Source organism: Sciurus carolinensis, chromosome 7, assembly GCF_902686445.1.
Source record: "Sciurus carolinensis chromosome 7, mSciCar1.2, whole genome shotgun sequence".
Classification (NCBI taxonomy): Eukaryota; Metazoa; Chordata; class Mammalia; order Rodentia; family Sciuridae; genus Sciurus; species Sciurus carolinensis.
The window spans coordinates 36,327,527-36,345,980 of record NC_062219.1 but is presented as its reverse complement, the minus strand read 5'-3'; the positions used below and the strand labels follow the sequence as shown (position 1 = coordinate 36,345,980).

The 18,454-nt window shown below is 32.9% G+C and overlaps 1 protein-coding gene and 1 pseudogene across 8 annotated transcripts in view; both read right to left on the bottom strand.

Moving 5' to 3' along the window:
- Positions 1–18,454, bottom strand: part of Ptprk (protein tyrosine phosphatase receptor type K) — a 547,068-nt gene that overhangs the window by 422,148 nt on the left and 106,466 nt on the right. For all 8 annotated transcript variants that reach the window (XM_047559457.1, XM_047559451.1, XM_047559450.1 and 5 more), the window contains exon 2: positions 12,541–12,663. In XM_047559457.1, coding sequence (XP_047415413.1) covers positions 12,541–12,663 — 123 coding nt within the window. The remainder of the gene's footprint in view (positions 1–12,540; positions 12,664–18,454) is intronic.
- On the bottom strand, positions 4,392–4,513 carry LOC124989855 (uncharacterized; annotated as a pseudogene).

Genomic DNA, 18,454 nt, shown 5'->3' with positions numbered 1-18,454 from the left:
CTTATAACTTCTTTTGCTTATCACTCATTTCTCTTTATTCGTTCCACTCTAACAATTTTTTGGGACCTGTAGGTGTCCATTTACTACACGTAAATGTGGAGCATTAAAAATTTCAAAAATCTTTGGACCACTGCCATTGGGCCAGTAAGAAAATTACTCAGCCTGCACACTAAGAGAGTAGTATGAAAGCAGTTCTAGTTTTTAAAATAGCTTTTGGAAAACATTATGACTAGGAAGAAATTTGGACTTTGAGATGAGGAATGTAACATATAATAGCACCAGTCAGTTCTTCCCACTGACTTGTTTCATTAATTTTAATTTGATTTCAATTTTGAGTAGAAGAAAACAGAATAAATAGTTACCTCTAAGAAGTTAAGGAGAGTCTGTTACTTAGTTTCACTGGAAATGAATCTATCTGACAAATCTGGCTAAAATAATCAAAGTCAGGACCCAGTAAAGCAAAGCCTGTCTCGAAGGAACCCTAAAGCTCAGGAATTAATGTCAAGGGTTAATAAATAAGATGGCATCAATTTAAAAAGCTTTTACATGCCAAAGAAAACAATTAAGAATGTGAAAAGAGAATCTGCAGAACAGAAGCAAATCTTAGAAGACTACTCTTCTGACAAAGGATTAATATCTACAATATATAAAGAACTCAAAAAATATAACACCAAGAAAACAATAACCCAATTAATAAATGGACAAATTAATTAAACAGACACTTCTCAAAAGAAGTAATACAAATGGCCAAAATATATATACATGTATATGAAAAAATGTTCAACATCATTAGCACTTACACAAAAGCAAATCAAAACTACACTGAGATATCATCTCACACCAGTGGGAATAGCAGTCATCAAGAATGCTGGTGTAGCTCAGTGGTAGAGAGCTTACCTAGCATGTGTAAGGCACTGGGATCCATCCTCAGCACCACATAAAAATAATAAATAAAATAAAGGTATAAAAAAGGAATACAAAGAGTAATAAATGCTGGAGAGAATATGAAGAAAAAGAACAATTTTACACTGTTGGTGTGACTATAAATTAGTACAACCACTATGGAAATTGGTATGGAGTTTCCTCAAAAGACTAGGCATAAAATCACCATATGGCCCAGCTATACCACTCCCTGGTATTTAGCCTGAAGAATTAAAAGTGGTTAATAACTACAGTGATACATGTACACCCCTGTTTATAGCAGCACAATTCATAACAGCCAAACTATGAAACCAGTCTAGGTGTCCATCAACAGATGAATGGATAAGGTATATATATACACAATGGAGTTTTATTCAGTCATGAAGAAAAATGTAATTATGTTCTTCACAGGAAAATAGATGGAATTGAAGAACATCATGCTAAGTGGACTAAGCTAATCTCAGAAGGCCAAGGGTCATATGTTTTTTCTCATTTGTGCAAGCTAGAGGGAAAAAAGGAGAAGTGGCAAGAGTGGAGTGGGGGTATCTCATGAAAAGCAACGAGAGATCAGTAGAATAGAAGAAAGGGACCAGGGGATAGAAGGAATGGAGGGAGGGGAGAAGTACTGAGCAGGGGTATTGGCCAAATTATATTGTTATATTGTGTGCAAGTATGAATATGTAACAACACATCCAACCATTAGGAATAAGCATAATGCGCCAATTAATAAATGTGGACAAAAAAATCAATGCCTGTTATATTAAGAAAGCAAGGTTTTACTATCCCAATAGCCAAGTTAAACTACATAACGTAGAAAATATCATTTTCAAATAATATTGCTACAAAGATCCAAACTTCCAAAAAGTTGGCATAGGATGTGTGCAGTGCATGATGATTGGAAAGCAATGCACTGTAAGCAAAGCAATCTTGTAACAAAAATCTTGTAATAAAAATCATAATAATTGTTTGCTGGTCAGGAAAGAAGTTTTATGCATTGTACCATCTACTTTAAAGTCTATTCCAAAGCAGTATGGAGATTCCTTAGAAAACCTGGAATGTAACCATCATGTGACCGAGTTATCCCATTTCTCGGTTTATATCCAAAGGACTTCAAATCAGCATACTACAGAGAGGCAGCCACTTCAATGTTCACAGCAGTTAATTCACAATAGCTAAGCTATGGAACCAATCTAGGTGTCCTACAACAGATAAATGAATAAAGAAAGTGTAGTATGTATACATAATGGAATATTACTCAGTCATAAGGAAGAATGAAATTATGGTGTTTGCAGGTAAATGGATGGAACTGGAGAATACCATGCTAAGTGAAATAAACTAGTCCCCAAAAAACCAAAGACAGAATATGTTCTCTGTAATATGTGGATGCTAATCTACAAGAAGGGAAAGGAAGATTAGACACTGACTGGACTAGGCAAAGGAGGATGAAGGGAAAGGAGTGGGGTAAGGAAACATTAAAGACAATAGAATGAATTGGACATATCTTTCCTAACCTTATGTATGAATACATGATAAATGTAACTCCACATCATGTACAACCACAAAAATGGGATCCTAATTGGAACAAGTGATACTTATTGTATGTATGTATATAATATGCCAAAATACACTTTACAATTATGTATATCTAGAAAGAGCAAATAAATTTAAAAAATAGAATGAAAAGAAGAAAATCTATTCCAGTCAGACATTTTGGTTTGAAATCTAACACACATTTTTTCCCACTTAATAGAAAATTGGGGTTAGGGGTGTAGGTGAGTGGTAGACTACATGCCTAGCATTAGAAAGACTCTGGGTTTAATCCCCATCATCACGAATATAATAATGGTAGTGATAATGATAGAAAATTGACTCCTGTTAGCACACTCACACTGAACATCTGATTATCAGAAACAGACTTTTGACAATGAGTGGAAATTCTATGAACTAAAAGATGATGTATTCACTGCCAGAGAAAAATATAGTAATTTTATCTTTAAAAAAAGTGTGTTTGGTTGTTTTAGAATGTGAAAGAAATTAATGACAAAACTTCAATGGATATAAGAAATTGAGAACATTTGTAGAAAAAAATTATTTGCCTTGAAACAAATACCTGTAAATGATGAATTCTGAAAAAGCAATGAACTGTATTTAAAAGATTCTGGCAAAGTTGGCTTAGCTTTATAGACTTGTCTTTTTTCTTTTTTTTTTTTTAAGCTTTCACTGCCAAATATTACAGTAATGTCAAATTGGAATTAGGGTTTTCTCTCTATGAAAATAATAACTTGATCTCAGCATTTTAGTCTCTTTTGAATAAGAGGTTGTAAAATTTGTTTTTGTTTCTCATAGAAGTCCTGAGCTGAATTGATCCTCCTGTGTTAACCTCCTCAATAGCTGGGACTACAGTTCTATACCACCACATCTCAATAATAAAAATTATTCTTAATCTTCTGCTTAATCTAAGAAGGGATAGTATATCTCTCCGAAATAATTCTTTGTATATTAAATTGATTTTATTATAGTATTAATGACAAATACTAATTCATTACTTCTGAAAGAGCAGTTTCCTTCAATTGTATTACCTTCTGCAATGTTTTTAAACATTAAAATCAAGTACTATATTAATATAGCTATAATTACCATAAGTATTAACATTCATAATGTTAAAATATTGATATTATTCCTTATTCTTTGGCACCTAGGCCAGAACTGCATGATGTGATGCTAAATTCAGTAAAATAAAAATCTCAAATCTTTCTTTTAAATTCTTTAGAATTTCTTTTAGGGCTTTGGAAAACTATAAAGATAAATTTCTTTACTTTATTCCTACCAGAACCACTAAAATAATTAAACTTGCAGTGTTATGCTCCATACTTTATAAACAGGTGAACGCCATTGTAAGGATTACATAGAAAGAACTTTATATTAATTTTATTCAGAAACATTTTATTAATATAAAAGATGTCTAAGAAAATTTAATTTATAGGAAGAACTGAGTGATATGTTAATACTATAATTGTTCAGGGAATCTTCAGGGAAAACAGTAATAGAATATGGAAGGCCTTGGATTCAATCCCCAGCACACAAAAAAGGTTTTTGTTTTTATTTTTTAAATCCCACATATTAAAGAACCAGGGGAAAGAAGGGTGTACCAAAGTATATAACCACTTAGTGAAGTTTGTGAAACTGTTCTATTTTACTCTCAAAAACTTTCAGCAAATAATTCAGCACCTACCTCTGTTGGTAAGTAAAGATTTTAGGGTGCTGTGGGCCTTTTTATGTTGCTATGTGCTCTACATATATAAAATGTGCACTTTTTTGAGATACATTTATCAGTGAATAATTTTTTCTTTGGGGGCAGGGGAAGAAAATACTACAAAAATACAAAAATATTTACAAAAATACTATAGAACTCTCAACAGAAATGAAATTTGAAAACCAACAGTCTTCTGAAATTTTTAAATGTTTTATATATGTAGTAATAATCTATATGAAAGCATAGCTATATATTTTTCACAACACTAACAATATGAGGTCATTAAACTGATAAGAACAGATACTACACTCGATCTTAGCCAAAAGGCTGAGAAGCAATACAATATGAGGTCATTAATATTGTATATATTTTTAAGTAATTCCCAATTTAATTATTTTCTTGTATTGGTTTTTGGTGTACTTGTTTGCCTGACATTCTTGAGTTTGAAAAATAATAAGCTTTTAAACTGAGATAGGTTGTGGCCATCATGAGACAAGTTTATTTTGGGAAAGGCAAAGTATAAGGTCATAACTGTACTCTCAGTCACTCTTCTCCCAAGGAAAGTCATTTGCGTCTTTGAACTATGTATCGATTTTATGGTATATGTTAAAGGTGACTGTATAGACTTTGAAATTACTCTGCATTCTTATCTCTAATTCATTTAGGAGTTTGGAAGTTCTGTAGCACTGACACAAATATATTTTTTCTATTTTTTTTTTTTAATACTTGGCTGTTTTCTCCCCTGAGATATATTGGAACACATCTAACTTAGATACATTATGTACCTGAAATATCAGGAGAAAATTCCTGTCTCAGCATGCCATTTCTGTTCTCTGTAATTTAGACATTCTTCATGCTGCATTTATGTCCATAGGGGTAATAGTCCTTACATTAAAAACCAGCCTTCATTTAGTGGTTCACCTTTCAAGTAGTCCATTATAGCCTTTCACTCTCTCACCCTGCCCTGCCTCCAACACTCACCATTTTTAATAAGCAACTCAAATGCAGTAAAAACTATCTTCTCTGTGCTCAGGGCAAAAACACTAACAGACACATGATAACATGTTTTGGAAGAGCACATTGAAATAAGCCCATAATTCTTGTCCTAAAATACCCCACTGCAAACAAAGTCTTGAAATCATTTTCAAACCCTAGACTTTAGTCTGATTCCTTTAGCCCACGATTTTTTCCTTCTACCATACACGCTCTAATGAGAAAGCAGATAATATATGTGTTTCTGAAGGTTTGCTTAGACAGACATGCAGCAAGTGTTCATCAAATGACTAAAAATAATATGCAGGTAAATCAAAGAGAGGGCAGAGCATCTCCCCAGGAGAAGAGTATATACTGAGAAACCCTGAACCTCAGGAGCAATTCCAACAGCAGCAAACCTTAGATTCTATTTCATTTAAAATTCTGGAAAGAAATAGTATCTTACATGAAGTGGTAGAAAACCATTGTGGATTAAATAAAGTAAATTAAATGGCTCATTATATAGTGGATTTAAATGTCCATACCAAAGAAAAGGAAATTTGTCCATTAAACTGCAGTGATAAAGTAGGATGGTATTGTGACACTGATATGAGACAGACCTAAGTTCAAATTTTGTCCCTGTGCAGCTCTATACAAGTTATTCACTCCACTTCTCTCTAAAATGTCACCTATTCTGAAGGGTTCTTTTGAGGATTAAAATATATGTAATAATATCAAGTCGCTAACATAACAAAACTCAATAATCTACCAATAAGTGGTAACTAAGAGTAACGAACTTTCCTCTCGGAGATGCCTATCTGAAAGGGCTTGAGTTTATAAAATCACTGTTTTCAAACTGTCCCTTGGAATCATACATCTCCAAGTGTTTTTCACAGTGGCCGCCTCCATGGAGCAGGAGTGGTGGAGAGGAAATGTTTAAGAGTCGGGTCCTGGGACCATTGGATCCTTGTTATTGGTTTTACAGATTTGAGTAATAGGAAAATTTGTGGGTTTTTTCCCTAAAGAATTCTATTGTTTAAAAAAATGTGAAAACTGCTGAGTGAAGCATAACCTTTCAGAGTTAAACTTCTATGACTTGAGATGCCTTAGATTCTAACTCCCTCCCATACCCAGCACTTTGAGGTCAGCCCAACTATGTTCATGAACTGAGGTTAAATCATTCTCCTGCCCTTCTTCCCTCCCCTTCCTGTTTCCCTTCCTTTCTTCTCCCCACTGCCAACCCATTTCTCAGTTCCCATCAGGACTAACTTACATATTCACACATATAGTTTTACTGGTGTTAACAGACAATGCTAATTCGATGACAGAAAGGAAAGAAGCCAGCATTTTGGTCTGACTGTCTCTATCCTCAAACACAAAACCAGTCATAATATTAGAAACTCAGCATCTCCTTACCAACACCACATGCATATAATTTTGCTCCCCTACTCTCTGCCATGTCTTGTTTCTGGCAGATTTATTGTCAGATAAGTCTATCAATTCAACTGTGTGAGATTTTTTGGCAGTTACGATTCTAAAAAAACACATGCCTTATTATCAATTGTGTATAACAGGGATGCTTAACTTTTTTTTTTTTTTTTTTTTTTTGCATTTTATTTAGAGACAGGGTTGAACTGAGTTACTTAGGGTCTCATTAAATTGCTGAAGCTAGCTTTTAACTCACGATCGTCCTGCCTCAGCCTCCCAAACCACTGGAATTACAGGTGAGCACCATCACACGCAGCTGTGATCTGCTAATTTTAAAGAGTGATTATTGTTCCCAGAAAGAAAGACTATAGATTAGAAATGATAGATTAAAAATTTCTTTGAAATTTCTTTTCAGATATATTAAAACGTGTAGCACAACCTACAAAATATTACGTAAACATATTATGTAAATATAACTTAGAATTCTACAATTCTGAGACTAGTATCAAGTAGAAAACTTAGTTAAAATTGTGTTACCTATAAATGTTATCATTTGCATCAAATTGTGGACATCAATGTTTTATGTATTTCTTACCACATCACGCTATCAGAAAAAGCCAGACGCAAAACCATGTGACCTATGCACACTCCCTATTGAATACACGAGCAACTGAATCTCACCAAATAAATATTTGAAGAAGGCAGGCCCCATTTTAACAATCTGACTAATGATTTATGCTTAAATCTAAGAAAAATAAAGATACTTAGTTTTACAAGTAACAAACTAATAAAAAGGCACTCTCTTAATAGAATTATTCCTTTTTCTTCCTTGTCTCTCATCTGTGTTCTACATTTTAGTTTGGGAACCTGAAAGAGAGATAGACTTGAAATCCAGCATGGCCTTGAACTACTGAATCACAGCTCAGTAAGTTTTATAAGACAGGATGGTTTCCTACTTCAATTTTTAGAATGATTTAATGACAAAGGGCTTTTATTTTTTACAATATATAAAATGCGTGCATTTTAAATTAGGAACTCTGTACAGTGATTTACATTATTATCAGTAAAAAGTACCAGATTGAAGGTGGAATATAATGTAGTCATAATTTTAAATACTGTCAAAGAGTACTCTAGAGACTCCAAACTAAAATTCAATTAGTCATTTTACAAAACTTGTTAAAAAGGAAAAGCAGTTATAATTAAAATGAAAGATAAATACAGCAATGTCAAACACAGTTCCTGCTCTCAGATCAGGAGCAGATGACATAGTAAAACGGTCACATGAATTTGTTTCATGAGGTCATAAACATAAAATACTTGAGGAACAAGATCACAGATACAAATGTATTTGAGATCAAAGAAGAATTGCTAGTTTGCATGCAACATTTCATTCTCTGCAGGTTTATGTTATATATTTACAAGACAAATTTTTGAGAAGTAGAACATTGAATTAATTTCACAAGCACAGGACAGAAAGACAAAGAGAGAAAGAGAGAGAAATACAAAGAGAAATGCAAAAGGAAATTCTTGGTAGTCATTAGTAACATTTAGATATATCTAAAGTAAATAGGTAATGTCATTTATAAAGGCAAAAGCCTAGTATTAATAATTATGTGAAGTTCTAATTGCATGAAAATATGAACTCAATATGATATTTGGGAAAAGGGAGTTTTATTCAATTAATTTTTTAATCCAGAGAAAAATAGTTTTACTATTTAAACTTGGACCAAAATATTTTAAACCTAATATTAAAGGGTTGACATTTTTATCTAAGTAAAATAGCATATTAGAAAAATCAAAATTTAAAAATAAGGTCTATACTCATGACATCATTATAGTCTAGTAGGAAAAATACATATAAAAATGATAACATCAACAACTGAATTATATACAAAGTATCGTATAGCCAAGTACACATGTGGCTATGAGAATAGAATAAAAAAGTTTTAAGCCATTCAGGAGAATCTTCCCAAAGCAGAGGGAACTTGTATAGACATAACAACAATACGTAAGTGTATGGTCAATGGATAAGTGGACAAAGAAATACCTAAGAAGAGGTAAGGGAATACAAAAAGGCCCAAAAAAAGGTCAAAGTACAGAGTGAGAGAATGAATGTAGAGGGATTAGAATGTAGAGGGATTCTTTATCCAGGATGGTAGATAAAGAATTTGGACCCATTTGAGGTCTCATGTTATGTATCTTTTATTCTAATCTGTAACATTTTAATTATCTTAGTTTTCCAGTCCTATTTTTGTGAGCACTGATTGTATTTGTTACTTTTTATTAACCTATACGATACATACAAAACAGTACACAACTCACCTTCAGGCCCTCCCACAGGTAATAACACCCTGATTTCCAACTCACTAGTTTTACTTCATTCTGAAATTTATGTAAATGCAGTATAATACATACTCTTGTGCCTGGTATCATTCCCTCAAGCTTGTGGAAGTGACATTCCTTCATATCGTTGTGTATAGCAATCGTCTACGTTCATTGTGTAAGATTCCATCATATGAGTATTTCATCATTTATTTGTCTATTGTACTGTTGTTTAAGGTGTTTTCAGCTTGGGATTGTTAGGAATGTGGATGCTATAAATACTCCTATACACGCCTTTTAGGGATCATGAGCACTTGGTTCTGCTGGGCTTATATACCCAAGAATGAATTAGCAGATCAGTAGACTGCACAAAGTAGTTGTAAGGATTTATATTTGATAGTATTCTATGCGGGTTTCCTTTGCTCTACATTCTCAGCAATACCTGAAATCACGTTTGCAGGAGTTTGTCATTTATGGCTTTTATTTGCATTTCCTTGATGACTAAGTTGAATAGGTGCTCATATTTTCATGTCACTTATGGACAGTAAGACTCTTTCACAAAGTGCTCATTCTTTGGCATGCTATTATTAAATGTATTTAGCAGGCCTTTTAGCCATCATTGTCATCTAACAGAAGTAACATGTGGAACTGGGAACTGCGGCAGAGTGTTATAAGCCATTTTGGATAGCACTGTATCTTTTCCATGTGCAGACATTATTTTCCTCCTTTCTCTACTCTTCAACCCATACTCATTCTTGTTTTATTCTAAATTATTTATTCACCCTATATTTCTTCCTCCCCTCTTGGCATCTAATCCAAGAAGGTCAATTAATAGAAATCAATTAGCAATGTTCAAGTGCTGCATAGAGTTCAATAACAAGTTCATGTCAGAGAGGCAGCTTTCCTGCTACAGTGGTTTCTGATGCTTGAGATTTTGGGTTGTATGTGTGTTTGTGTGTGAATTTTTAGATAAACAAAGAAGGAAGCATACCTGTCTATGTTTTTGAAAATAAAAGGGGGCTGGGGCTGTAGCTCAGTGGTAGAGCGCTTGCCTGGCATGTGTGGGGCACTGGATTTGATCCTCAGCACCACATAAAAATAAATAAAGGTATTGTGTCCATCTACAACTAAAAACAAAATTAAATAAATAAATAAAAGGATCCTTCATAAAACTTTAATGGGGAAGTCTACATGTCTCCTTTTTGCCAATTTATGGCAGATTAATGTTCAGTCAGCACTTTGAAGGAATATCATAAGGAAAATTTTTTAAAAAAAAGCATCTTGTATAAAGAGAATAAAAATGGTGCTTTCTCTCAACTCTCTTCAGAACTACATACAGTTATATTCGGCAAAAATGAAATGGCCATGACCTTTTTCCCTCCTTTGTGTGATTAATTACTTAATGTCCTATTAATTGGACGATGTGGCTGAATTTCAAACACTTTCATTTTCTGTGCATATCATATTGTATTGTAACCACCGATTAAGTTGTGCATCAAAGGTGAGCCAACAAGGTCATCTGAGCAGTATCTCTTCAGCTCTTCATTATCTACCATCAATGGTAATTAACAGTGGCAACATTTCCATAAATCAACGTCTTTCTGATTATTCTCTGATGATAAACAGTCAAAATGTGTGCATTCCAGCCCACCCTCTTTAATTTTACATGAAAAATTCAGTCTAAATATACCACAGAGAAAATTCAGGCCAAAAATTGCAGTTGTTTCTGTAATTAAAATGCACCACCAGCAAAATAAGGTTATGTACCTTTGAAAGAAAAATACAAACTTATGCACAAAACTAAATGAATCTGCTGACAATGTTGGGGTCAAACACAAGAAGCAAAGAATGTCAACCGTGAAATACCATTTTATTCCTCTGCAAAGGAAATTATGGCTCAATCCAACCTCAGAAACAACCACATGTCTACTCAGTCATGGAAAATGACAATTCAGAATAAAAAGATGATTTAATTCATGTACATATCACGGCGTAGAAAAACAAAAATTTTTTTCAAGGAAAAACGTGGTGAAAAATAGATCTTATGAAAATAAAAGAGAGACAAATCACTAAAGTAGATGAAGAAGGTCAGACAGTGGGGAAAGGAAAAGAAAATTGGCCAAATTGCTACATGCATGTACAAATAGGTTAACATGAATCCCACTGTTAAATACAATTATAACATGTCAATAAAAAATTAATTAATTGAAAGCAACATTTTTAAAGGACTCATTTACTATATTCATTTACACCTCCAAAATATGGAAATATAACTTTTAGATTTTCCTTTATTTGCTTTGAATTCTTGTGATATTGTTTATTGTTATTTTTTCTTTTTGTTTTATAAATCATACTAATTAGCAAGTTCAAGGATGATACTAGTAAAAGGGATTTTTGTCCATCACCAGAATTGATATTTTCACTTCTAATTGTCATGTCTAAAATTGTCTATCTAAAGTTCATACTCAGTTTAGGAAGGACTTTCTGAATTTGGAGAAAAATTAATTTTAAACCATTTTATTTAATTATAATAAAATACTAAAAATATATTTTTTAAAATTGTTAGTAATAGAAAATCAGAATACCAATTGATAATATAATTACATATTATATTTTATACATAATTATATAATTACATACTATATTTATTTCTAAAAATTGAATAGTTTGTTCTCTTTCCTATTGCAATTTTGCAATTCCTGTTTATAGTTTTAATTTTTATAATTTAACAAGTTGTTGCTAAACACAGGACTCCAAACACAGGACTCAGTAATATGCCAAACTGAAAGCACAAATGTAAAGCCAACACTGTATAAAAATGATATTTTCTATTAGTGTGTTTCTCACAATCAAAAGAAAACAAACCAAACTGCCTTAAACAATCAGAAGATGCATTATTCCACAAAAGCAAAGGATATAACAAGATCTTAACAAACAATGAACAGATTTCAACCCTATTTCTGTCATTCACTCAGAAAAGACTTTCTCCTTTTGATAACTTTCTCTAAGTTGTCCCCATCAGAGGCACTGGTTTGTTCAAGATCAGCAGGAGCAGGAGACAGTCTCTTGCCAACTATGGAATAGAAGTCCTTCCCCTCAGTCTAACTGAATCTAACCTGGGTAATTTTATTGAATGAGTATCAAATGAATTGATGTCCCAAGTGTAAGATTTTTTTCAATAGACCTTTTTATTGTCCTGATTTTTATGTTTGTATTTTTTGGTTTGTCATTCTGAGTTCATATTAAGTAGGAAAAAAACAATTAGTAATATATTTTTTCATAGAGATAAGAAAGGTATAATGAGAAATCTTGAAGAATACAGGGTTAGAGAAAGTTACTAAGGAAAATGCAAAAAATAATTTAAGACTAATATATGTCATCAAGTAGTACAGTAGTTTATTATAACAACTAATCATTATAGTTATATTGAAAATAAGAAAATACTACATACTCTGAAGCCATTTCCCCATGGCTCAGTAAAGAAAATGGTTCTCAAGAGGAAGTGCTGGGGATAAAAATGAGCAAATTATATTCCATGCATGTTTTATTGTGTCAAAATGAACCCCAATTTTATGTATAACTATAATACGCTAATAAAAACACTTTTTAAATTAAAAAAAAAAGAGAGAGAGAGTGCTTCTCACCTTGAGGCATTTCAGGTGGCAGATAATGGGGCTCTTGAGCACTAACGTGTACCCACTCGAAGTCATCATACAGATCCTGGTGGTAATCACAGGCCCCTGGACCATCATCAAAAGTACAGCCACCTAGAAAGGAAAAGAGGACTAGTGTTATATTTTAAACACATGTTCTAAAAATGGGGAAGCAAATGCTATATTGAAATACTTGACATGGCACTCATAATAATCAATGGCACCCCTATTTATTACTATTCTCTTTAAATTTCCACATAAAAATAAATGTCTATCAGCATATTCTGTTTAAATAAAAAACCAGTTTGAGCCCCAGAAAGAAGGTTGAAGCACAAATTTTGAATTATTTTTAAAAATAGAAGATATGGTTATATGACTGAGTGTGTAAGGATGGATAGAAAGGAGAGAATTGTGAAACATATAAACTACCTAAAATTTAAATAATGTTTAACAACTTTTGTGAAGAGGAGAAGGAGGAATAATGAAAACTGTCTTTCTTTGTAATGCTTGCCCAAATAGGTAACATTTATATGTACATCTTAACACATCGTGAGTATAAAAGAATTCTATGAAATCTGCTCACAATAGCAAATGAGAAAAATTGAACTGTATAATCTAAAGCAGTTGAGGTCTGATATACACCCTCCCATAGTTATTTAGATTATTTTCATTCATAATTATGATTTAAAAGTAGGGGAATTGAAGCACAAATTCAACCAAGTTAGCTGCTAATCACTACTTCCCCTGTATTTAACAACCTGTTTTTCTAAAATGGAAGTAGCCTTTCCCCTTTTACATCAATATTTTTTTTTTTCAGGCTTTACTTTCAAGGGTAATTGTATGGCAGAAGTAGGCACACACAAGTCAAAATATTTAGTTTATTTAAATCATGAAAATAAGAACTGGCCTATATGTCTAATCTTGAAAGAAAATAAATTACAACTAATAAAAATCCAACAGTGTCTTTAATGAGAAAAACCAATAACCTGACTCCTTTCAAGTAGCTTATTTTTTTTCCCCCCCCCCATGGGGATCTGTGTGAAGAAACTCAACAAATTCTTGGACCAGTAACAACAAGCTAAGGGGTGGTAAACTCTGGGCCTTTAAATTCTTCTCACTGTGCTCATCAAAAATTTGGCCCTTTGAGTATGAATGAAAGTCACATTCCTCACCAATGACAGAGAAGAGGTAGCATCAAAGTCAAAACAGTACATCAGAGGTGTCCAGATGACACCACAGACCTAAAACCTTTTTCAAAAGCAAAAGGGCCTATCCTTGAATTCCTCTTATGAACACAGCATTCCTTTAAAACAACCCAAAGTCCAGCAGCTTGAAAACTTAATATTGTCCTTTAAATATGCTATAGACCTTTTAGAAATGCTTTCATGAAAAATGATGTATTTTTTGGTTTAAAATTAATCAGTTAAAAGAGGTTACAAGGAAACACAAATTCATACACCAAGGGAGAAGATTTTTCTCAAAAATATTATTTGTTGTCCCAATGCTAAAGTGAATTATTACTTTCCAACACACGCCTTCAGGGTCCTCATTACCTTTTTATTGGTAAGAATGCCTCTGTATGTAATTTAAACTACCAATGGAACCCACATTGACTCATTTGGAAGACAAATGGCCTTAATTGTTGTCCTTCAGAGCCACTATTAATTTTAGACTCCAGCATTCTGATTAACAATAACACCTAAGAGAAGCTGTATAAAATAAGTGGGTCAACATGACATATACCAGGAACATGTCAAGAGTGTCTTGAAAGTCACTGCTGGTCTTCTTGACTTGCATGATAATAACATGTTAAAAGATAAATTTTAATCTCCAATTTACAATAAATTCTAATCCGAGGGTTGCCATCTACCTATTTGCCACGTATATAATGTTATTTCTAAATCTTTGATAAGAGGTTTTTCCAATTGGTTTTGTAAACAGCTGTGTATCTCAAGGTTAAGGACTAAAACAGTGTAGTAAAGTAGATGACAGAAGTACGAAAGTAAAAACAAGGCTGGGCTCATGAACCAAACAGTGCTTACGTGGGATAACAGTATGATTGGAATTCTAAGAGCAAGAGAAGGGGCTGCCTGCGCCAGGGATGTTGAGGAAGACTTCACTGAGTTACGCCTGATGAAGGTGGGTAAGAATGTGCCAAGAAAAGCAAAGCTAGAATGGAAACAGGATTGCGATCAAAGGAAAGGCAAGAGAAACGTCAGAGAAGGCTAAAGCAACATGTGATGGTAGCGAATCGCAAATAATTTCTGTATAATGAACATGAAAAGAATGGAGGGAATAAGGGAAAGCTAAACAAGAAAGATTTTAAATGTCATAAAAAGGAGTTTAAATTTTCTTCTGCAGTTGTATTGAAAGCACTGAAAGATTTTTACCCAGGAATAAGGCACAATTTAAGCCTCATTTAAGATTAATGACAACAACTCAAAATAAAAGATAAAAAGGGCTGGGGATGTGGCTCAGTGGTTAAGGGTCCCTGGGCTCAATCCCTGGTACTAGAAAATAAAATAAAATAATAAAATAAAATAAAATAAAATAAATCATACTTAATACTTACAACAATAGCTATCATGTAGAACAAAAAGTAGAAGAGGCAAATGGAAGTAGTTTGGTTCAACAGTACAAGAGACAGCACATAGAATACATCCTGAGCTAATTCCATCATTCACTATCTCTACTGACATTTAAGACTCACTAGAAAGCCCTAAATAGAAAACCTTCTATGCTACATAGAGTCCTATATACACATGCTTCTGATCCATAGTATTCCCATCTATTAAAACAGAAATGTCAAAGCAAGATTCTCATTCATAAATTAAAGCATAGCGCATGAATTTTAAGTTTCACTCCACTAGATAGCAGAACAGAAGATGGCAACACTGAACTGGCATTCAAAAAATTTAGTTAGGCAGAGGAGAGAAAAAAATGAGCGAGGAAACATCTTGCATTTTCAACTGTTGTATTTGCTACTGGTGCTAAGACTACAAATGAGTAGCTGCAAATCATGCCAGAGAAATGGTGACCGTCACTCTTGACCCTGGGAGGAAAATTACTTCTGAAAAGCATTTCACAGATTGCTAATTCCTCTCCAGCAGACATTCAGCTGAGGGACAGCTGCATCACTGCAGCGCTCTGCTTCCACCATGGAGAGCCACTTGAAGGTCTCTGCAACCTGTTCTCCTGAAAATAAAAATCAGACGGATTTGAACTTGCCAGAATTTCTTTTTATTTGTAATCTATTCACGGAAAGGACTAGTCCTAAGAAATATGTGGTATCCCACCCGTCTAAAACAATTCTCATCTCAAAATTATATTGTCTAAATATCTAAAACATTTAGAGGAATTCTGGAGAACTTAGTCAAACAGTCGCTCTATGAGAAATGTGGAAATAAAGACACCTTCTGTAGGATTATGAAAAAACTAGTAATACTAAAACTCAAATCCTTTCTGAAGTCAAACTTTTCAATAAAACCAGGGTCAGGTTAACTTCATGTTGAAATACAAAAAAATAAAAATAAAAAATAAAAAGCCTTTAAGGTCTTGGATAGCCATGACCAAGCCATGGTTCTTTTTAAAAGATAGTGTGCTAGGATCTTTTAAAAGATAGTGTGCTAGGATCTTCCACCTTCCACAAGGCACTGACATATATGTAATCTTCTGACTGCATATAATAGCAAGAAACAAATAGAATTATCTTTTGTGGTTCTATACAGAACAAGTTTCACTTAACTAAAGATATAGAATATTTTCTTAATTTCTTATATCATGTAGAATATATCAGACTTCAATAAGTAAGAAAGTTCTCGACCAAACATATTGGCAAATACAATATCTTCAGCACTGTTAAAAAATTTGACTCTTAAAAAATCAAAGGTTGAATGTTTTCCCTCATAAGTGAATGATGATATATAATGGGGGTGTGGAGGTGAGGGGTGAGAGAAGAATGGAGGAACTTTAGATTATATAGAGGGAAATGGGGGACAGGTATGAAAAATGGTGGAATGAGTCAGACCTCATTACTCTAGGTACATGTATGATTACATGAATGGTATGAATCTACACCATGCACAACCATAGAAACAAAAAGATGTACCACATTTGTGTACAATGAATCCAAATGCAGTCTATAAAAAAATTAAAAAAAAAAAACTTAAAAAAAGGACAAGCTAAACTTCTAGTGTGAATTAAGCTAGAATACACAAATCTGAATGTTTAAGTAGTAACCCAATTTAGAATGATATTCCTTCCATGTAGAACATAGAGAAAGATTAAGATATACCTCATTAGACATAAGAAATACTGGGTTAAACTAACTTCAAATGGGTCCTCTTTAGTTATGCTAATCTGAGCTCATAATATAAATTTACTGCTATAGTCTCAAAAACACATATCAACAAGCCAATATATTTCAAAAGATATTCAGCTATTACTGAATATCTTAAATGTAGTTCCACTTATAATTTGAGTGAATAGTTTATTTATAAAGGTGTTTTATCTTTTGGAAAAAGCATAGGAATTGATGTTTTTAAATAAAGTTCATATTCCTGTGAAATATAATGGGATGTCTTAACAGATTTTTTCCCCTTTTAGCTCTATACTTCTTTTGACAGTACAAAATACCAATTGACATATTTGATCAATGTTTAGGTAGTATGCATCTGCTGTAAAGATAAGCAACACTTTTTCTCAATGAAAAAGAAATACTGAAATCAAAATACGGGAAAAAATAAGTCAAGTAGATACAAATCCTTTAAGTACATATGGATGAATCATGGATCATAATATATTGTTCTAGAGAAATACCAAAGAGGACCTACTAGAAGAAAGTGAAATCCATGAATAAGAGTTCTTTAAAAGGTTATCAATTCAAACCCAGAATAAAATCCTTTACACTGCTTGTAATTAATTGGTATGTGAAAATATTATTAGAGTCTATCTCCTTCATAAAAGAAAAAGAACTAGATACACATTTATGGAAGTTCAGACCCATCATTTGTTGACAGGTAGTAATAAATCTTAGTGATGAGAGAAGAAACCATTTCAAACACACTCATTAATTATCTAATTATTCATCCCTAAAGTTCCATCTCTAGCCAAGAATGTATGGTTAATATATGTAAGACTAGTTAGCTGTAAGGCTTCTATTCAAATTGTCTATGAGTCAAAGCAATGTTATATTTTAAATAATCATCCTTCAATAAAAATGAATGGAATAAGAACACGGAGTTCAATTCCATACCCTCCATCTTTCCAGAGAAGTAATATTAAAATTGTCTGTACCTCAATTAATAAAACTTAAAGTACTGATACACACCAATCACATATGTGGTAGAAGAGTATGTATGTACCTGGATGAGCATGAAGTAATGGTTAAATACATACGTAGCTTTACTACTTTGCTTCTGGGAATTTCAATTTCTTCCCTAGTAAAATCAAGATAATAATAGCTACAGTGTAATGGTATAAAGGATTAGCCATAATTCATGTAAGACTATTTACACTAAATGAGTTTTTATAAAGCAAACTTATTATTTTTCATGTACATTTTTTAATAGTTTATCCTATATATGTGCTGTAATATTACAGTTTGGGTCGCATGCACCAAAATATAATGGGATGCACAGGACCCAAATTAATCCTAAGTGAAAGAGAAACATGGTTTCCATCTAACTTACCTAGAAGAACTAAAGAGAGTTGATATAAAGACAGTATTATCATAATACAGAAAATAGTTTTTCCTAAACATTCATCATAAATGTTTTCAAACAGGAAATACATTCCTTTAGGTCAGGAGTTAGTACACTGTACCTGTACAATGTTAATTACCCATCCCATTTTTGTCACAACTGCACAACTTTTATTGTAGCAAGAAATCTGCCACAGAAAATAC